The following is a 22047-nucleotide window of genomic DNA, read 5'->3' as shown; positions in this document are numbered from 1 at the left end:
CAAGTCAAATGCCTTGGAGAAACCCAAGTATATTGTATCATCGCATCTGATGAAGTGAGCTGTAGCTCACGAAAGCTCATGCTCAAATAAATTGGTTAGTCTCTAAGGTGCCACAAGTACTCCTTTTCTTTTTGTATCATCGCAGTTGCCCTTATCAATCAGATCTGTAATTCTATCAAAAAGAACAAAAGATTTCTTTGACAAGCCTTATCTTCCATGAAACCAAGCTGACCGGCATTATCAACAAAGAATTAGAGGTTAAAAATAAAGACAAATTAATTCTTCCATTATTTTACCCAGAATTGCTGTCAGGCTGTCTTCCCTGTCTTCTACATGGGGGGTTATTGCTTTACTAAATTGCATGGGAATTTAAACAGCACTAAAAGATTAGATTTGAACTCCTGCTCTCCTCTATCCTGGCTTAGGAAACTTTTCCTTAGGCTACAGGGATGGATGGTGAAGGAGTTAGAGTCGGTCTGTCTCAAATTAGAGTTCGGCAGGTTTAACTTGGTGCCTGTTTTCCATCAGAGAAAAGTTATACAATGCTCCATCAACAAATACTCTCACAGTATAACTGATATCTAGGCATCCTCACATGAGGAGCAGCAATATGGCCAAAGGCCAGGCCCAGACGTGTTTTAGGTTTGTTGCAAGAGGGGTACAATGAAAAAATGAGACAATCCACACAAAAAATTGGTTATTTTTGATTCTCATTATCAATATATTTTTCATAAAACCACCACGAGTGCTGTTAGCATTGTTTAAAGTTTGCATTCTGCTTTGGGTTTTGCTCTTTCAATGAGATTTTTACACTTTAAAGGTTTAAAATGCCTGTTAACACTGGGTTAGAGTTCAGTTTTAACATACCACCTCTCTCATGTCCATATAGGAATACAAAGAGCATGGCACAAGTTCTGTATCCACTCTCCTTTGTGGCACAGGGCACACAGCTCACACATACCATTACCAACCAGGGAAACATGGCTCAGCAAGTCAACTTCAACTGTTGCAGCAGCCAAGTGTCTGGGAGCTGATGGTCTAGTTTGAAGGGTCTTTCACAAGAGATTCCTCAAGGGGAAAGAGTTCATTTTTGGGCACTGGAGAGCAGGGAAAAGATGCTGGAATTCAATGGTTGGGTTCTGCCACTCTCTGAATTTGCTGCAGGCACCAGCATGGAATCCATTGCTGCTAAAAGTATTCAAGTGCCTGGACGTGCCGGGTGAATTTCTAACATAGTTCTATCAAAATGAGATTTTTGTCTGAGCCTGTAAAATGCAGGGCCTCAGGGCACCTGCATAACAAATACTGTGCAAAGAGGAACACAAATACCAGGATACCGGGAGCTTAGAAAACTGCCTTTATTCTATTAGTAGTTGGAAAAAGGAAATAATACAGAAGAGTTTAGCTGGCTGCAGATCAGCAAGAAGTTCACAGATGGGAGTTTGGCCACCAGGTGGTAACCAAGCAATACATAGAGAACTGGCATTTTTATAGCCTTGAGCTGAGTCCAGCAGGTTAACTTAAAGCTTCTGAAATGTTCAGTTGCCTTGAGTGTGAACAGGCTGCCTTTCCCTGGCTCCTAAGGCAGGTGCCGGAAGATCACAGAAAAAATCCTCTTCCTGGGTGCAGATATTAGAAATTATACCATACAAATGGGTCAGACACTTACAAACAAACAGGGAGGTGGGAGATGAATCAGCTGCTTTCAACGGGACTTTATTTTCAAATAAACTTTCTTAAAAACAAACAAACCCAGAACACCTTATGCAGGGATTACAAGTTTAAGAGTATTAGGAAATCCAATTATACAAAAAATACTACATTGCGGCTGGGGCATATAGATTTATTTTTGGTACCATACATTTAAGTGGCACTAATTACATGGTAACTAAAAGGTAACCAACATGAAACTACAGGACTGTCACTTTTTTGATGGGACTCTTATTTCAGGGTGGTCACAGTTTCAAACTATGGTTTTACACCCTACGCAGCCATGAAAAATGAAATCTCCCTAAAATGTGAAAGCACTGGCGTTATTCTGGACTCCACATACAGCCATGTAGCTCTTGTACCCATTTGAATGGGACACTAGTTATAAAGTAGTTACAGCCCAATTCTCAGTGTTACCAGCTTTTCCCTCTTTCTAGAAAGAAGCAAGTTGGAGAATTGTCTTCAATTAGCGCCTGGCACATACTGCATGTGCAGACATTTATTAAAGGAATGCTGATGTTACTTGTGTGCACAGATGAATTTGATGCAGACTGTTATAAAAATCATAGTTGGCTTCTAAATATTGGTAGCAAGATGATTTTTAAATCTCTTAAGTAAATTATTATAGATAAATGAAAAAGGCCAGTAATCATACACTAAGATTAATAAACAGCACTTCAAAATTAATCAAGTGCAGGGTGCTGTCTGAGCAGTCTTCCCTTGGCCATGCTTTACAAGAGAAGGCAGCCAGATTTTTTCTTGCCACGCCGGGCTTGCAAAGCAGCTCTAGTGGCCATTTCAAAAACCTCCCTCACGCCGTCTTTGGTCTTTGCAGAGCACTCCATGTACCCGAATGCACCAATGCGGTTTGCCATGTCTCTGCCTTCTTCAGGTTTGACCGGCTCCTGTGCAATACAATAGCAAAAGCAAATTAATAGGGTCCAACAATGTACCTGAATAGATCATTCCTTTCATCACCTTCCAGGTTTGCCAGAAGTGCAAAATACATACTCTGTTTAGATCCCATCTCGAATCTAAAATGCTAGCTTATTTTCTGGATTAAAACCCAGTTTAATTAAGAATAATGTTAAAAAAATTTTTTCCTTCCCACAGGTTGTAACATATCAACACCTCACATTACTGAAGAATTTTTAAAATCTCATTTACCTCATCACTTCATTTATTTACGTTTTGGACAATGAAAATGATAGCCCAGTTTGGGTCAGTGTCAATTATTTATAGTCCATTTATTCAGCGTCCAATTCTCATGCCATAGTATAAAAGCTTCAATATTTGTGTTGCAAACGCTTCAGAAGAATATATGTTGCCAAACAAACTGTTGCCATTGGCAATTTAAAAGTCATGGAACCAGTGACAATGATACTTGGGAAGTAAAAGCAATTTTACAAGTCATTACCATAGCAGTACCAACCCCCATAGCATTATTAACAGCTACAAAAATTGCCTTGTCACTTTTTGTTTAAAAGAAACATTATGCCAGGACAGTCAAGTTTGCCTATTTGGGCAGGGTATTCTCATGCTGAAGGATGACTACTTTTACTAGACCTGGTATGCTACTGTTGGGGATTGTTTCAAAATGAACCACATTTTGTCTTTACTCATGAACAAACCAAAGCAAGGCTGTTTGAGTTGTTAATATTTAAAACCATGTCCAGTGCAATGGTTTCTTTGTGGGAGAGTGTACTCTGAGTACTGGATAAATGGTATCTTACATGGTAATCTAAGCATCTATTTTGTTGCGCATGTGCTTTGTGTTGATTTTGCCTTATCACTGACCTCCCAACTCTTCTAGAACTACTCCTCCAATTTGGGGCCTTCATCTACCAATAGTCTAACTGATGAGAGAGAAATTCTTCATTTCTTTGAGAGTGACCTTTTCTGCTGGGAAGCCCCAAGGTTAGGAAAGCATTATTTGGTGCCTCTGACAAAATCCTTCATAAGAGGCTACTAAAGAAAATATCCAACTGCAACTGAGCATTGTTTGGCCCTTCAACGTCTGTATTTAACAACTTAGTTCTGATTTAAACTATGCAACCATAACACTTAAGTAACAGATATTGTGTTTATTTTTCATCTAAAAGAGGCTTTCAATTTTTTGTCCTGAATAACTGTCATTTCCAGCCTATTCTCCAAGATCTATATTGCTCTGAACATTTTCCAATTTCAATACAAGCTCCACTTAGCTATTTCCCACAGATCATCACCTTGTTCCTGATACTTCATTGCAGGGCTGAGTCAAAACACACCCAGGGTGACCGGCTCTAGATCAGCTTAGCAAGAAAACAGGAGCACAGAGAAGAGGGGTGGAGGAGACGGAATGCGTTAAAGGAATCTAACACTTCTTCCTCTACCTAGTGGAGCCAAACTACACTAGAGAAGGATGAAGAGACAAGTGGCTTTGTTCCAGACTGTGGTGCTGTGGGGATGGTGTCCAGGGAAAGCTGCCAATCAGTGCAGACACTGAGTTAATGTGCTTGTTAGCCATATTACAAAAAAACTGTCATGTTTTATTGTAAGAAGGGCAGAAAGAAACTTGCCTGCTTCATTTTGGCCAGCTCCCGTCGTGTGTGCTCATCATTTCTTAAGTCCTTCTTGTTTCCTACCAGTATGATAGGCACATTGGGGCAGAAATGTTTCACCTCTGGGGTCCACTTCTCTGGGATGTTTTCTGGAGGGAGGGGGAGAAAAAAGCAGAAGCGTCTCGTAATCCACATACAAGGCTAAAGAAAAAAGTGTTTGGGGTGGTTTTCTTTTTAAGATCATCTCTGCTTTCTGACTGGAACTATGCTACTTTATCCCATGACATTTCATTCAGCTTCTGGTGAGATATAAACCACTAAACATCACATTTCCTCCCTCCTGTTGCAACTACCACCAAATACACAAACATTCTGAAGCCAGGGCCTGTCTGTGATCTTCCCAAATTCCTGTTTGAAATTGTCTCTGATTTCCATCTTTCTGGTCACTAGCATGTCCATTTCTCCAAGCCCCATTCATATCCAGAAAGTCAGGATCTATACTCTGCATGTCCACAGGTCTTAAATAATCATTTCTCTGAGACCAAACCTACCCACAAGTTTTAGACTTTTGGTGCACATGAAGGTAAGACTGGTAATCTGTCTGTCTCAGCGTTGAGACGGTCCAAATGAAACAGATATTTCATGATTGCTGTGTGCAGCCACACAGAGGGAATGGTCTGACAAATGTTTGAATTGTTGACTTTGAGAGAAGCTTTGAGAGAAGAAGACTTCAACACCACAGCAGAGGAAATTCCTACACCAAACCTCAAGTGTAGCTCAAACAAACCTGTCCCACCATGGTCTCCAGAGCACAACCCATACATGCTCAAGGAGAATTTAGTCTCCTTTGCCACAACTATCAAGGAAATGCTATTCCCCATAAGCAACCCCAATAGCGGGTAGAGCAATCCTTTCATAAACTTGTTCAACTGCACCGTGAGTGAAGGCTAGGAAACCTGTGCATTAGAGCACGGGAAGTAGAGATGGCATCACATCCACCTCAACAAAACTCAAACATAGCTTAACAGCCAGGCATTTGGGGGAAAACCCCTGGCACACAGAAAGGCCAAATAGCAGGCTACAGTGTTAGGAGCAAAGCTCTTACCCTACACAAACCTGGTATATTCAATGAGACAGACAGATGAAAGTAGTATCTTTCAAGACTGTCCCATCAAGCTTGCTGTTTTAGCTCAGTGCAACTAAACTGGGAGGAGTGGTAGATATGCTGGAGGGGAGGGATAGGATACAGAAGGACCTAGACAAATTGGAGGATTGGGCCAAAAGAAATCTGATGAGGTTCAATAAGGATAAGTGCAGGGTCCTGCACTTAGGACGGAAGAACCCAATGCACAGCTACAGACTAGGGACCGAATGGCTAGGCAGCAGTTCTGCAGAAAAGGACCTAGGGGTGACAGTGGACGAGAAGCTGGATCTGAGTCAGCAGTGTGCCCTTGTTGCCAAGAAGGCCAATGGCATTTTGGGATGTATAAGTAGGGGCATTGCCAGCAGATCGAGGGACGTGATCGTTCCCCTCTATTCGACATTGGTGAGGCCTCATCTGGAGTACTGTGTCCAGTTTTGGGCCCCACACTTCAAGAAGGATGTGGATAAATTGGAGAGAGTCCAGCGAAGGGCAACAAAAATGATTAGGGGACTGGAACACATGAGTTATGAGGAGAGGCTGAGGGAGCTGGGATTGTTTAGCCTGCAGAAGAGAAGAATGAGGGGGGATTTGATAGCTCCTTTAAACTACCTGAAAGGGGGTTCCAAAGAGGATGGCTCTAGGCTGTTCTCAATGGTAGCAGATGACAGAACGAGGAGTAATGGTCTCAAGTTGCAGTGGGGGAGGTTTAGATTGGATATTAGGAAAAACTTTTTCACTAAGAGAGTGGTGAAACACTGGAATGCGTTACCTAGGGAGGTGGTAGAATCTCCTTCCTTAGAGGTTTTTAAGGTCAGGCTTGACAAAGCCCTGGCTGGGATGATTTAACTGGGAATTGGTCCTGCTTTGAGCAGGGGGTTGGACTAGATGACCTTCTGGGGTCCCTTCCAACCCTGATATTCTATGATTCTATGAACTAATGGGCAGCTCCACAGACAGAAGGGAGAGTGCCTCAAACGTTCCCTCTAATTTTTTTTCCATCCATGTGCAGAATGAATTTTGCTTTGTGCACCAATATTGAGGTAATATGCAGATGTGCGCAACCAGTAGAAACTAAAAACCTAGCTATAATATATATTTTTAAAAAGTTACCATAGGGATAATTACTCCAACCAGGACAGGTTAGGCATTTTTAGAACTCACTACTCAAAAGAATTACATTTACGTGTAAGAGAGAAATAAAAAATATGAAATGCACAGACCAGTCAAAAAACAGCACTTTAAGAGAATATATGTGCATTGCAGGAAATACCAAGAAGTAACAATAACAATAATACAAGTACGTATTGGGAGGTGGGTGAGAGAGAGACAGAGTGTGAGAGTGAGACAGACACATGCTGCCCCTTTAAGTAGATCAGCATTTACTAGTCTGAAGGCTGCTTGTTCAGACACAGCAGCACCACCACCAGCAGCTCCGTCCCACTTCTGAGCCCTGAGTCGTGTATTTCCAGTCTCTGCACAAGCACCGTCCTGGCAAATTCCTACACAGCATGGTTATTCCAAGCCAGAATCAGAGACAAAAGCATCCAAAAGTGCAAAGAGCTGTTCTCCGGTAGCATTCTATGGTAATGGCTAGTAGAACAGCAATTCCTCTTGGAGTTTTTCCATCATTCTCAAATTTTGTATAGGTCAGTATCTGAACAGCACCAGACACATCCATCGTTTTGTCAAGCTGAATGACAAAAAAGGACTTTGCTTGATTTTGGCAATCACTTGTTCAGTCACATCATTTGCCATATGTGAATACGCCTTGCAATAGTGTCAGGGGAATTGGGGCAAGTTGAGTTGGTAGGGTAGGGTAACCACCTTTCTGTATACAGTGCTATAAAATCCCTCCTGGCCAGAGGCAACATCCTGTTACCTGTAAAGGGTTAAGAAGCTCAGCTAACCTGGCTGGCACCTGACCCAAAGGGCCAATAAGGGAACAAGATACTTTCAAATCTTGGGGGGAAAAGGCTTTTGTTTGCGCTCTTTAAGTGTTTGTTCTCTCTTCGGACTGAGAGAGGCCAGACAGAAATCCATCTTCTCCAACCCATCCTAATCCAAGTCTCCAATATTGCAACCAGTATAGGAAAGCCAGGACAGGCCCATTAGTTTATCTTTTGTTTTATGTGAATTTTCCCTGTGTTAAGAGGGAGGTTTATTCCTGTTTTCTGTAACTTTAAGGTTTTGCCCAGAGGGGGATACTCTATGATTTGATTCTGAATACCCTGTAAAGTATTTTCCATTCTGATTTTACAGAGATGATTTTTACCTCTCTTTTTTTTCCCCAATAAAATCCTTCTTTTAAGAACCTGACTCATTTTTCCATTGTTCCAAGATCTAGGGGTTTAGGTTTTTGATGATTTTGTAACCAATTGGTTAGGATATTATTCTCAAGCCTACCCAGGAAAGGGGGGGTGTAGGGCTTGGGGGGGATATTTTGCAGAAAGACGTCTCCAAGTGGTCTCTTTCCCTGTTCTTTGTTTAAGACACTTGGTGGTAGCAGCATACTGTTCAAGGACAAGGCAAAGTTTGTACCTTGGGGAAGTTTTTAACTTAAGCTGGTACGAATAAGCTTAGGGGGTCTTTCATGCGGGTCCCCACATCTGTACCCTAGAGTTCAGAGTAGGGAAAGAATCCTGACATGGTGGCAGAGCGGTGGGATCATTTTGAACCAAAAACACAGACCTGAAGAGGTTTTTATTTTTTTAAGCTGAGAGCAGCTAGAGGATTTTCTGTCTATTTGCCTGGAGACAGAGGTGTTCGTTTTTTGGTTTTTTTTTTTTTTTTTACAAAGGAATTTTTCTTTTTTGAGCTGGAGTTTTCTCTACCTAAAGGCAGGGTAGTTAACCTCCTGCAGGGAAATTCACAAGTTTGTTTCTTTGTTTGTTTGTTTTTCCCTAACTCTCGGGTATAGCTAGAGTTAAGCACAAGAAAGCAGGAAAATGACCAGCAGTGAAGCAGCTAATAAACTAGAGCTGGCCAGATTCGAAGCTGAAGAGAAACAAAAAGAGCATGATAGACAGATGGCCTTAAGGTGCTTGGAGATGGAGGCAGAAAAATCCAGGGTGGAAGCAGAGAAAACTGCCCACAAGAGAGCTATGGATGGTAGCGGAGTCAGTTTACGTTCCAAAGCCCATTTGGAACCGGGGCTTCCTAAATGAACTCAGGGCCTTGGAAGCACTATTGGTACTAGAAGAGCCTGAAGCCTCAGCAGTACCCAGCCCAGGACTTGAGGGTTCAGAAATGGGTGAAATCTGCCGAGACTGAGATCTTTTTGAGACAAGCTTGTTGTGGGAGAACTGGAACTCCTTGTCTTATAGGCTTTCCCAGTACCTTCTGACATTTTTTTTTGCAGATCTGGGTGAAAGTGGTGCTGAGTAGACAAAGCACTATACTCACTTGCAGGCTGATGTATAGGGGTTGCACTGACCTGGATCCAGGGCAGGAAGAAGACAGCACTCCATCATGCACTGGATGTGCTATGTTTGTCTTTCTTCCACAGGACAGATGCGACATTGTCTGTACAAAGTGCAAGCTGGTCTCCATACTGGAAGAGAAGGTTCAAGGTCTGGAGCAACAGGTATTGACCCTACGTTGCATAAGAGAAACTGAAGATTTCCTGGACTGATGTCAGGATAGGCTTCTACGGGCACAAGGTTCTGAAGATTCAGAGCAGGCTGCACATCGGGGACAGAAGGATGGTGAAGAAATTTGGCATCATGTGACCTCCAGAAGAAAAAAGGGGAACGTCCATGTACCAGCAGGGCAGATACAAGTAAGTAACCATTTTCATGTTCTCTCCACAGGTACTAATGTGGAGAGTGGACCAGATGATACGCCTGAGGGAAGGGAGCAGAAGGAGACTCTGTCGATTGGAAGGCATGGGATGCACTGTCCTAAGGTTGGGGGTTCCACAACCACCGCTCCCAAGAGAAGGAGGCGGGTGGTGGTGGTCGGGGACTCTCTCCTCAGGGGGACTGAGTCATCTATCTGCCGCCCCGACGGGAAAACCGAGAAGTCTGCTGCTTGCCAGGAGCTAAGATTCGTGATGTGACTGAGAGACTGCCGAGACTCATCAAGCCCTCAGATCGCTAACCCTTCCTGCTTCTTCACGTGAGCACCAATGATACTGCCAAGAATGACCTTGAGCGGATCACTTGGACTACGTGGCTCTGGGAAGAAGGATAAAGGAGTTTGAGGTGCAAATGGTGTTCTCGTCCATCCTCCCCGTGGAAGGAAAAGGCCTGGGTAGAGACCGTCGAATCGTGGAAGTCAACGAATGGCTACGCAGGTGGTGTTGGAGAGAAGGCTTTGGATTCTTTGACCATGGGATGGTGTTCCAAGAAGGAGTGCTAGGCAGAGACGGGCTCCACCTAACGAAGAGAGGGAAGAGCATCTTCGCAAGCAGGCTGGCTAACCTAGTGAGGAGGGCTTTAAACTAGGTTCACCGGGGGAAGGAGACCTAAGCCCTGAGGTAAGTGGGGAAGTGGGATACCGGGAGGAGGCACGAGCAGGAGAGCGCAAGAGGGGAGGGCTCCTGCCTCATACTGAGAAAGAGGAGCGATCAGCAGGTTATCTCAAGTGCCTATATACAAATGCACGAAGCCTGGGAAACAAGTAGGGAGAACTGGAAGTCCTGACACAGTCAAGGAATTATGATGTGATTGGAATAACAGAGACTTGGTGGGATAACTCACATGACTGGAGTACTGTCATGGATGGATATAAGCTGTTCAGGAAGGATAGGAAGGGCAGAAAAGGTGGGGGAGTTGCATTGTATGTAAGAGAGCAGTATGACTGCTCAGAGCTCAAGTATGAAACTGCAGAAAAACCTGAGTGTCTCTGGATTAAGTTTAGAAGTGTGAGCAACAAGGGTGATGTCGTGGTGGGAGTCTACTATAGACCACCAGACCAGGGAGATGAGGTGGATGAGGCTTTCTTCCGGCAACTCGCAGAAGTTACTAGATCGCAGGCCCTGGTTCTCATGGGAGACTTCAATCACCCTGATATCTGCTGGGAGAGCAATACAGCGGTACACAGGCAATCCAGGAAGTTTTTGGAAAATGTAGGGGACAATTTCCTGGTGCAAGTGCTGGAGGAACCAAGCTCTTCTTGACCTGCTACTCACAAACCAGGAAGAATTAGTAGGGGAAGCAAAAGTGGATGGGAACCTGGGAGGCAGTGACCATGAAATGGTCGAGTTCAGGATCTTAACACAAGGAAGAAAGGAAAGCAGCAGAATACAGACCCTGGACTTCAGAAAAGCAGACTTTGACTCCCTGAGGGAACTGATGGGCAAGATCCCCTGGGAGAATAACATGAGGGGGAAAGGAGTCCAGGAGATCTGGCTGTAGTTTAAAGAACCCTTATTGAGGTTACAGGGACAAACCATCCCGATGTGTAGAAAGAACAGTAAATATGGCAGGCAATCATCTTGGCTTAACAGTGAAATCCTTGCTGCTCTTAAATACAAAAAAGAAGCTTACAAGAAGTGGAAGATTGGACAAATGACCAGGGAAGAGTATAAAAATATTGCTCGGGGATGCAGGAGTGAAATCAGGAAGGCCAAATCACACCTGGAGTTGCAGCTAGCAAGAGATGTTAAGAGTAACAAGAAGGGTTTCTTCAGGTATGTTAGCAACAAGAAAGTCAAGGAAAGCATGAGCCCCTGATTGAGGGAGGCAACCTAGTGACAGAGGATGTGAAAAAAACTAATGTACTTGATGCTTCTTTTGCCTCCGTCTTCACGAACAAGGTCAGCTCCCAGACTCCTGCACTGGGCAGCACAGCATGGGGAGAAGGTAACCAGCCCTCTGTGGAGAAAGAAGTGGTGCGGGACTATTCAGAAAAGCTGGACGTGCACAAGTCCATGGGGCCGGACGTGTTGCATCCGAGAGTGCTAAAGGAGTTGGCGGATGTGATTGCAGAGCCATTGGCCATTATCTTTGAAAACTCATGGCGATCAGGGGAGGTCCCAGATGACTGGAAAAAGGCTAATGTAGTGCCCATCTTTAAAAAAGGGAAGGAGGAGGATCCTGGGAACTACAGGCCAGTCAGCCTCACCTCAGTCCCTGGAAAAATCATGGAGCAGGTCCTCAAGGAATCAATTCTGAAGCACCTAGAGGAGAGGAAGTGATCAGGAACAGTCAGCGTGGATTCAAAAGGGCAAGTCAAGCCTGACTAATCTAATTGCCTTCTATGACGAGATAACTGGCTCTGTGGATGAAGGGAAAGCAGTGGACATGTTGTTCCTTGACTTTAGCAAAGCTTTTGACACTGTCTCCCACAGTATTCTTGCCAGCAAGTTAAAGAAGTATGGGCTGGATGAATGGACTATAAAGGTGGATAGAAAGCTGGCTAGATTGTCGGGCTCAACGGGTAGTGATCAATGGCTCCATGTCTAGTTGGCAGCCGGTATCAAGTGGAGTGCCCCGGGGTCGGTTTTGTTCAATATCTTCATAAATGACCTGGAGGATGGCGTGGATTGCACCCTCAGCAAGTTTGCAGAGGACACTAAACTGGGAGGAGTGGTAGATAAGCTGGAGGGTAGGGATAGGATACAGAGGGACCTAGACAAATTGGAGGATTGGGCCAAAAGAAATCTGATGAGGTTCAACAAGGACAAGTGCAGAGTCCCGCACTTAGGACAGAAGAATCCCATGCACCGCTACAGACTAGGGACCGAATGGCTCAGCAGCAGTTCTGCAGAAAAGGACCTAGGGGTTACAGTGAACGAGAAGTTGGATATGAGTCAACAGTGTGCCGTTATTGCCAAGAAGGCCAATGGCATTTTGGGATGTATAAGAAGGGGCATTGCCAGCAGATCGAGGGACGTGATCTTCCCCCTCTATTCGACATTGGTGAGGCCTCATCTGGAGTACTGTGTCCAGTTTTGGGCCCCACACTACAAGAAGGATGTGGATAAATTGAAGAGAGTCCAGTGAAGGGCAACAAAAATGATTAGGGGTCTGGAACACATGACTTATGAGGAGAGGCTGAGGGAACTGGGATTGTTTAGTCTGCAGAAGAGAAGAATGAGGGGGGATTTGATAGCTGCTTTCAACTACCTGAAAGGGGGTTCCAAAGAGGATGGCTCTAGACTGTTCTCAGTGGTAGCAGGTGACAGAACAAGGAGTAATGGTCTCAAGCTGCAGTGGGGGAGATTTAGGTTGGATATTAGGAAAAACTTTTTCACTAGGAGGGTGGTGAAACACTGGAATGCGTTACCTAGGGAGATGGTGGAATCTCCTTCCCTAGAAGTTTTTAAGGTCAGGCTTGACAAAGCCCTAGCTGGGATGATTTAATTGGGGATCGGTCCTGCTTTGAGCAGGGGGTTGGACTAGATGACCTCCTGAGGTCCCTTCCAACCCTAATATTCTATGATTCTATGAGGAGTTCAAGTTTTATCTCCTGTTTTTTCTACCCTTGCTCTTAAAGGTTGCACAAAAATTGCAATTCTCAGGGATGCACATTTCCTCTGAGCAGTGACTGCACTTGGAATGTCAATTTTTAACGGGAATAGCGTCCCAGCAAGTGAGGCAGCGTTTGGTTATCCTGGCGTACCCCCACAATGGAGGAAAAGGACTCCTAGGGGGTGTGTGAGGGAAATAAAGACCCTCAAAAATAAATGAAATAGAAATGGAAAACTACACTAATTAAACTACGAGGAGTCTGGTGACACCTTAAAGACTAATAGATTTATTTGGGCATAAGCTTTCGTGGGTAAAAAACCCCACTTCTTCAGATGCATGGAGTGAAAATTACAGATACAGGCATAAAAATACTGACACATGAACAGAAGGGAGTCACCTTACAAAAACATGGCTACCCCTCTGATACTAAATAAGCTAAACTTCAATAAAAGGCTAAACTAGAAATAAAAATGGCAAACTTAACCAAACAATAAAGTAGGCATGCTAGATGTTCCGTCTCAGTTGGAGGCGATTGAGAAGGCATTGAGGGCAGTTTGCCTGCACAACCCTATATATCCTCAGCAGGAAGCACAAGGAGGTGTAGGGCGCATGCATTGGTTGAATGGGCACTGCTACTGAAAGTCTCTGATCAAAGGCAAATGGGGTGCACATGCACCAGAAGTGGAGCACCCACAGGGATACTACTCGAAGAACAAAGATTCATTACACAAAATATTGACGCTACCATTGCAATGTATATAAAAGTGTGGTTAGTAGAAACCAGAATTGCCACTCAATATTAAACCATGGATAAATGAATTAAAGGCTCCACAACACAGTCTCCTAGGGATACAGGAAACATGGTTTGGATTCAAGTCTCACTTACCTAAACTATCAGGACTATCAATTGAAAAACACATAAGTATAACATCGGTGTCTGGATATGACAGAGGCCTAAGTCGATCATAATCTTCTTGTCCTGCAGTATCCCACAGGGCCAACTCAACCTACGGAAAAGAATTAAGGCAGTTAGCTAAAATCATGAAGGGGAAATCTGATTCAAGTGTGAGTAGTCCAAGCAAACTAGAGAGTGGATTTCAGTGAACATGACTCAACAGGAGGGAACAGAGTGTACTCCACTTTCACAAATGGAAAATGAGGTGTTGTCTATTCCCTGCGTCCAAAAATCAATTTAACACATCGACAAGATTTTCCATTATAATCAGTGGTCATCCCTACACTTCTGAAGAGTGGGAGCTACCAGAAAGAAAAGCAAGATGGATCAACTGAAGGGATATAATAGCCTAAAAATAGTTCTCTGAGGCTGGGAAACTACTCTGTAAACGATCTAAGAGGTCACATTTTCAGTAAAACAGGAATATACATGCACTTGCTATTCAGAAACTTGGTCAGATTAAAAAATTCACCCCACACCCCAACTAAGAGAGAAAAATGTCACAGGGCCACTCATTTCCGTGTAGTTTTACTGAACTTCCACCACGATAGTAGAAACTTAAACCTGTAATTTGCTGCTCTTTCTTGTGTGCAACACCCATTATTCCTAAGGGATGAATAAATGAGGTCATCTTTTAAGATCTCAATTTGGGGCAGAACTAGGAGAACTACACCACAGAATTTTTTTGGAGGAAAAAAAAAAAACTAGAAAACTACAAGCTATACTAAGTACCTACAATAATAAATTTGTAAAAATGGCAAATACTAAATGGATGAACCCAAAACATACAAAAAAAACCATTGAGAAACTTTTCAAGCAGCTCTGATTAAGTGAGACAGGCAGCAACTGGACTCCAAACATCAATATGCTTGAATGCCAAGCAACTGTCAATTGTTTAACTTATGAAAACAGCTCAAATGCTACTCTCAATTATAGGGTGCATCTGCCATAGATTTCCAGGAAGTTTGCACTAATGTAACAGAGGGCAGAACTGGGTTCAAAATGAGAAGTTACTTACCAGTAACTTGTTCTGTGTGTCCCCTTTGTGCATTCACATTTGTGGGAGCAGGCTCCTGGTGGACAACACCCGGAACCCTCTTCTAAAGCAGCGTCTGCTGGGGGGGTGGGTGCATGAGTGCCTTTGTGTGGTGCTGAAGGAGCCGCTCTAGTCTATATAACAGTGCATCCCTTTTTGCTACCTCAGCTCCTTCTCTCCTTTGAGGGCATCTGTGCATTCCCACCTGTGGGACACTAGTGAGTAGTGTTCCCTGTGACGTTCCCCTCTGGTATTATCTGGACCGGTAATCTGCTAGGTCGCTCCAAACCCTGCCTCTGTGAGCCAGCCTTACTTTGCTCTGCTGTGAGAACCTCCACTCCTGGGCTGTTCACGAACAGCCTCTGACACGTAAGCTGCTCCCTGGATTGTGCAACCGAATGACACTAGCCAATATCTCCAGTCCCAGACACAACCCTAGGAACCTCCATCTTGCAGTGTCCAGTTATGCCCGCTGGATGCTGCAAGCTTATATGAGTTTGTCAATTTAACAAAGAAATTCATCCAGGCTTGTTATCCCAAGGGGAGTTTCTGACATGCTTCAAACCAAACGCACTGCTTCAGGTAAAAAAACGAACATTTATTAACTGCAAATATAAATTTTAAGTGATTATAAGTCAAAGCATAACAAGTCAGATTTGGTCAAATGAAATAAAAGCAAAATGCATTCTAAGCCGATCTTAACACTCTCAATGCCCTTACAAACTTAGATGCTTCTCACCACAGGCTGGCTGGTTGCTCATCAGCCAGGCTCTCCCCTTTGATCAGTGTTTCAGTCACTTGGTGTGGTGTCTGTAGATGTAGGTGGAAGAGAGAGGAAGAGCATGGCAAACGTCTCTCCCTTTTATCATATTCTTTCTTCCCTCTTGGCTTTGCGCCCCCCTTCAGAGTCAGGTGAGCATTACTTCATCGCAATCCCAAACTGGCGAAAGGAGGGAGATAACTCACTCGAGAGTTCAACAGATCCTTTTGTTACTTCATAGGCCAGCATCCTTTGTTCCTGTGAGGCTGGGCTTGTCCCATACCTGCCCTGATGAGGTGTGAACTGCCTCTCTGCTCTTGGAGAGTTTTTGCCTAGGCTTATTTTAAGCCATGAGGATACATTTTCAGCCTCATAACATTACTGTGTGTAGTTATAGGTTATAATTTCATGTAACAACAATGCTCAGTGCATCATGAGCCTTCCGAAGATACCAGACATGACAGACTTTGCATTGGATACTACACAATCATTTCACAAGGATGAACATGAGGGTGCTAGGTGTTCCCCCGAGGTACAGAGCGTCACATTCCCTTAGGAAGAAGGCAGGCGAGGAGCGCTCTAATAAACGTGGACTGTAGCACTGTCCTACCCAATTTCGCATTGCAGTTTAATTTCAAAAGAAAAATGCCTGGTTAAAGTATGCACTGAACTCCATGCTGCTCCTCTTTCTCTCCAACAAGAATGTGCCTGAAAGAAGCGATAGCTGTAGCAGTGGCTCCAGCAGAATTTCTTAAGACTGTAGATACAGGTACTTTAGTTATGATTTAACAATTCTATGCATCTCTTAATTCACTGGGACAATCTGTCTAGAGGTAGATGCCAAGGGGAGTCTCCCTCATGAACTATAAACAGAGTTTGTCTTAATAGATTTTGTACTGTTGAGGTAAACCCAAGGAGTTCTTTTAACACAGTGTGCAAGTGTGTTTCCGTGGGATGGGAATGGCATTTTAGGAAGAAGACAGCAAGGGAAATGTATTGATTGAGGTGCAAGTCAGACACCAGCTTAGGCCTTATCTACACTACCACAGTAAGTTGACCTAAGTTATACTACTTCAGTTACATGAATAAATGTAACTGAAGTTGACACAACTTAGGCTGACTCACCGCGGTGTCTACCCAGTGCTGTGTCAATGGGAGACGCCGCCCACCTAATTTTAGGGTTGCCAGGCACGCAGTTTTCGACCGAAACATCTGGTTGAAAAAAGGGACCCTGACAGCTCCGGTCAGCACTGCCGATCGGGCCATTAAAAGTCTGGTCGCCAGTGTTGCAGGTCTAAGGCAGGCTAGTCCCTACCTGTCCTGGCACCATGCTGTGCCCTGGAAGCAGCCAGCAGGTCCAGGTTCTAGGTAGGGGGGCCATGGGGCTCTGTGTGCTGCGCCTGCCCCAAGCACCTGCTCCACACTCCCACTGGCCAGAAAACGTGGACAATGGGAGCTGCGGGGGGTAGGGGGGTGCCTGCGGGCAGAAGGTGGGGGGTGGCACCTGTGTGGGGGGAGGCAGCACACAGAGCCTCCTAGCCCCATCGCCTAGGAGCGGGATCTGCTGGCCACTTTGGGGTGCAGTGTGGTGCCAGGACAGGCAGGGAGCTTACCTTAGCCCTGCTGGGTAAGCTGCCTGAGGTAAGCCTGAACCCCAACACTGAGCCCGCCAAACCCAGAGCCCCTGCTGCACCCCAAACCCCTTGTCCCCAGGCCCCCCCCAGAGCCTGCACCCCCACATGGAGGCCCCCCCCACACACACACCTCAATCCTCTACCCCAGCAGAGCCCCCTCCCACACCCTGAACCCCTCATCGCCAGTCCCACCCCGGAGCCAGCATCCTCCAGTTAGAGCCTTCACCCCCTCCCACTCCCCAACCCCAGCCCAGTGAAAGTGAGTGAGGGTAGGGGACAGCAAGCCACTGAGGGAGGGGAAATGTAGTGAGCAGGGGGTGGGGCAAGGGTATTCGGTTTTGTGCGATTAGAAAGTTGACAACCCCATCTACTTGCCTTACTCTTCTCGGGGAACTGGAGTACCAGAGTTGACAGGATATCGCTCTGCCATCGATGTAACGGGTCTTTGCCAGACCTACTAAATCGATGCCAGTGCATTGATCACAACAGCGCTGATCTACCGGTAACTGGCCATCGCCTTAGGCGTGATGGGGCCTTATAACCATCTTTGAGCCATGGTGTAAGGTGGTGTAGTCACTGTGCCTGGAGTACACTTACCCTCCTTGCAGAGGTGAAGGCAATAAGGAAAGCTGTATTTAGAAATAAGATGTTTTAAAGAAGCTGATCTAGGAAGTTCAAAAATGGGGGAGGGGAGGGGGGGGAGGAGAAAAGAGGAGGAATTAGTACACGATTTAAATCCCAAGAGGAAGGACACTCCTTGGTTGGGGGAAAAGCATTAGTCAAGCCTTTAGAAATCTGGAGACTGGGGTGGAGGGAAAAATTGGTCTGCCTCTGACATGGTGCTAATAGCAGAAATGGCTGCCACATGAACCTTAAGAAATGCACCCAACAGGCCAGACCTTGGGTTACAAGATGCAATAAGTAACCCAGATCTGCAAAAACCCCAACTTGGGATGGAGGCATAATCTTGTCATTGGTCTAGATGCAAAATCTTTTCATTTTTGTTTGTAGTATTTGAGAGTGGAGCTCTTTCTAGACATGAGAATGATGGATTGCAATTTAAGAACAGGTGTGATCCACCCTAGTTAACCAGGCTGTCCTCCATGCTGTGAGATGTAGCATCTCGGGATTTGGGTGCAGTATTCTACACTGAGACAAGTGGTTTAGAGACAGAGACAAGCAGGTTAGGGTGGCTACCTAGAGAGGTCCAGGAATTGGTGTACCAGCATTGGGATGGTCACAGGTTAGGAAAAATCAAAAGCAGACAGTCACTGTGATTCTAATGACCCCGGGATCACAGGTGCAGGGGAGAGACAGGTCCCACTTCAGAAGAAATTTATCTGAGAGAGGTATTGCCTCTTCCTGCTCTGGTGCAGCAGAATTGATGCGTGGTATTTTGCCTTGATGTGAAACGGTATAATTTTTGGGTGGCCCCATTTGATAAAATTTTCTGACCACTGACATTTTTAGAGATCATTCATATAGATTCGGCATCTTGCTGCTCAACAAGTCTGCTTGCACATTTTCTTCCTCAACCAACCAGATGGATCTGGTGCTTTGTACACCACATCTAGTTTCTTTGCTCTACTTAATGATGGAGAACCTGGTTGTGCTGTTGTCCATTATTAACCAATATCAGTTTCCCTAAGGGCCCATCACACTGGCCTGAAAACACTGGTGTGGCATTTGGATTCTCAGGCATACCACAAGTCATGAACTTTGGGCACAACCAAGACTTCCATCGGGGATGAGGCGGAGGGGTCAGTGGTGAATGTGGATGTGAGAGCAGAAGTGATGGACTGTACACCCTACAAAGATTTTTTTTCCTGGCCCCAACCAGGAAAGCTATTGCAGGACTTCAGAAGTGATCACAAGTTTCCTCTAAAAACAATGAGGAGTCCTTGTGGCACCTTAGAGACTAACACATTTATTTGGGCATAAGCTTTTGTGGGATATAACCCACTTCATCAGAAGCAATCAGATGAAATGGGTTATATCCCACAAAAGCTTATGCTCAAATAAATGTGTTAGTCTCTAAGGTGCCACAAGGACTCCTCGTTTTTACTGATACAAACTAACACGGCTACCCCTCTGAAGTTTCCTCTGTAAACTGCACGTTTAGAATGTGGTGTTCTATGACCCAATATTGCAGGGGTCTCATATGAAAGTGAGCTTGAGGGGTCACGTATGCTAAAGAGGCCATAGGGCTTAAAAGGCTCAAATGAACTGTGTCAACTGATTTGGCTGGGCACTGAGTGTGATCAGGGCTTGCTGGATCTTGAGGAACCTGTCCTCAGAGGAAAGCTCTGGCCTGGATTGAATCCAGGAATGCCCCAATAAGATGGATGGGTTGGACTGTGAATTTCTCATGGATTATTTGGGGTACTAGAGAAGAGAGCAAGTTGCATGTATATTCAAAATGCCAGTTCTTGCTGTGGTTTTGCATTTACTAGTCAATCATTCAGGTGCTGGTATACATAAACACCCCTTCATCTGAGATAGGCGGCCAGCACTGCTAGACACGAATAACCAGGGGCTTATAGACAGGCCGAAAGAGAAAATTTTGAACTGGATAGTTAATTCCCATGTAGAACCCCTCAGGTATTTGATGTGGCTCTTCCTGATGAAACGTGAAAGTATCTAGAATCACGTATCATGTCTCCTTTAAATCAAGGGTTATGTACCAGTCTCCATGGGATAGGGATGAGATGCGCTCTCTCTCAAGATGGGTATCCTGAACTTGAAGGTGCGAGTGTACTTGTTCAGGTTCCTTCATACTAGGATGGATTTAAGATTACCTGCCTTCTTGGATATCATGCAATAAGAATAGTATCCATTCCCTCGATATTCAAGTGGGATTTTATTCTCCCTTTGCAAGGAGGGATACCAGTTCATATAAGAAGATTCCCTCATGAGACTGGTCCCAAAAGAGGAAGGAAGGAGACAATGGTGAAGGGATGAAGTGCAGAACTGGATAGACTGCCAAGATTGCAGATTGGTGTCCAATACCCAATGACCAAAAGTAAGGGAGTAGCAACCACTACAGGAGGAGGAGACAAATTCCAAAGAGAGGAGATGGGTACAGAGATCTGAAGAGATGCTGTTAGAGTGGTATTTGTCTCTTGAAACTACCCTCAGATCCACTGTTTTGAGGCAGATGCTACATGCTGCAAAGGGGTATGATGAGAAATCCTGGTACTGTGTTACTGGAATTTCTCAGTATTTGGTTTGGAAGGTGGCTGGTATCGTCTTTGGTGCTACATATCTTGAGGATAAGCTGGGATCGGTCTCTAGTCACAGAAAGCATGGCATGAGAACCTTCTTTGGAAGACACCTAGTGAATGAGCTATGGCTATGGTTGTCTTGATCTTCCCTAGTATCTAATCCATTTGTCACTAAAAATATGCAGCTTTTCTTGAAGGGCAGATCCTCAATTTTACTTAGACTACAGCATTAGCCCTGAATATCTAAGCTAGGACACATGCACTCACTCACACTCACAGAAATCTCCATTTTCCTGGCACCTGTATCTGTAGCATAATATGCTGCCCCCAAAGAATGCAGAGCCAACATCCAGCCCTCACTTGACCAGGATTCTGTCTGCTTCTTTTTGTTCTTTGGGGAGAGTCCAAAATGGGGTTCATTGTATACCATATGGTGTAGCTGTACCCCACCATTATGGGTTGGTAATTCACCACTCTGAGGCCCAGAGATTCCCAACGAATAGGACCTTCATCCAAAAGGATCCTTTTGTACTCATGTGGACTGAATGAGCAGCTCTAGCCCCTCAACATCTTTCCTGAGCAGCAGACACTACCAGGGAGTTGGCAAGCAAGTGCTGCTGCAGAAACTGGTGACCTTTGGAGGGGATGGGGTACATCCTATCTACTTTCTTTACAACAGGTGGCAGAGGAGACAGATGAAAGCCATATCCTTGACTGTGTTCAACAGACCACTATTGGGAAGTCAGGCAGTTATCTCTTTGTAAAATGTCAAATAAGGAATGTTTCTGGTGCTGTGATCCCAGGCTATAACTGAAGCATACAAACCATCATACCTAAAAGTTTCAGGAACTGTTTGTATTTGTCAGTGGGCACGTGGCTGTTCCAATCCGATTGTCTAGGGAAGTGGCATCTGTAATATTCCCAATAGGGGACTTATCTGGTTCCTGTGGATCATCGCCATCCCAATCAACTGGCCCATCTTATGATCTTGAGCATCAGGGAGTGGTAGTCAGATAGATGCCAAGGACCTGGTGCTGATAGCATTAGTGCTGGTGATGGCCATTGTTGCTGGAATCAATGGAAACCCTTCTGGAGTTGTATACTATAGTGACCTGGAAAGTTGAAATATTGCTTCATTCAACAAGGTCTTCACTGAATCCTGCATAGAGGGCCACATTATTAACTGAAGCAAGCCTTGTATAAAGTCTTCTCAGGACCCCATGCCTGTGGGGAAGTGAATGGTCACGAGTCCCAGTGCGAGGTTGCCAAAAGGGACTCTCCAATTCAAAGGTGCTCCATGTCAACCTTAGAGTGGAATAAACCCAGCCAGGGGCTAGCTGAAGATTTTGGGCTGGATGAGGAATAATGCATTGGAGAGGCTAGGATTCTAACTGGTGGGCCAGATCTCTGACTAGCAAGTATTGACAGCATTCAAGGAATCCTCAGTAGCAATATTCTTCAGGGCACAGGCATGAATGTATCTGGCGCTGGAAGATGGCCTTGCTGTTCTGGCTGATGCTGGGGGCTGTTCTTTTGCACACGCTCTCTCACTGGGGACCTGTGTTAGAACAGAAGGTGCTATTTGTTCTTTCTATGTCCTCCCTCCTCGATAACGTGTTTTCTCTGTCC

At 44.8% G+C, this 22047-nt stretch overlaps 1 protein-coding gene across 2 annotated transcripts in view; it reads right to left on the bottom strand.

The window, feature by feature from the left end:
• Nucleotides 1–1344: 1344 nt before the first annotated feature.
• The window catches only part of RHOA (ras homolog family member A), a 64352-nt gene continuing 43649 nt past the window's right edge, over nucleotides 1345–22047 (bottom strand). For both annotated transcript variants that reach the window (XM_084634647.1, XM_084634648.1), the window contains exons 3-5: nucleotides 13696–13816; nucleotides 4269–4399; nucleotides 1345–2615 (exon numbers count right to left, since the gene is read on the bottom strand). In XM_084634647.1, the coding sequence (XP_084490773.1) occupies nucleotides 2442–2615; nucleotides 4269–4399; nucleotides 13696–13816 (426 nt within the window). In that variant the 3' untranslated portion in view covers nucleotides 1345–2441. The remainder of the gene's footprint in view (nucleotides 2616–4268; nucleotides 4400–13695; nucleotides 13817–22047) is intronic.

Source organism: Lepidochelys olivacea, assembly GCF_965140295.1.
Source record: "Lepidochelys olivacea isolate rLepOli2 genome assembly, chromosome: 7".
NCBI lineage: Eukaryota > Metazoa > Chordata > Testudines > Cheloniidae > Lepidochelys > Lepidochelys olivacea.
The sequence above is the reverse complement of the archived record's forward strand: the minus strand, read 5'-3'. Positions and strand labels throughout refer to the sequence as shown.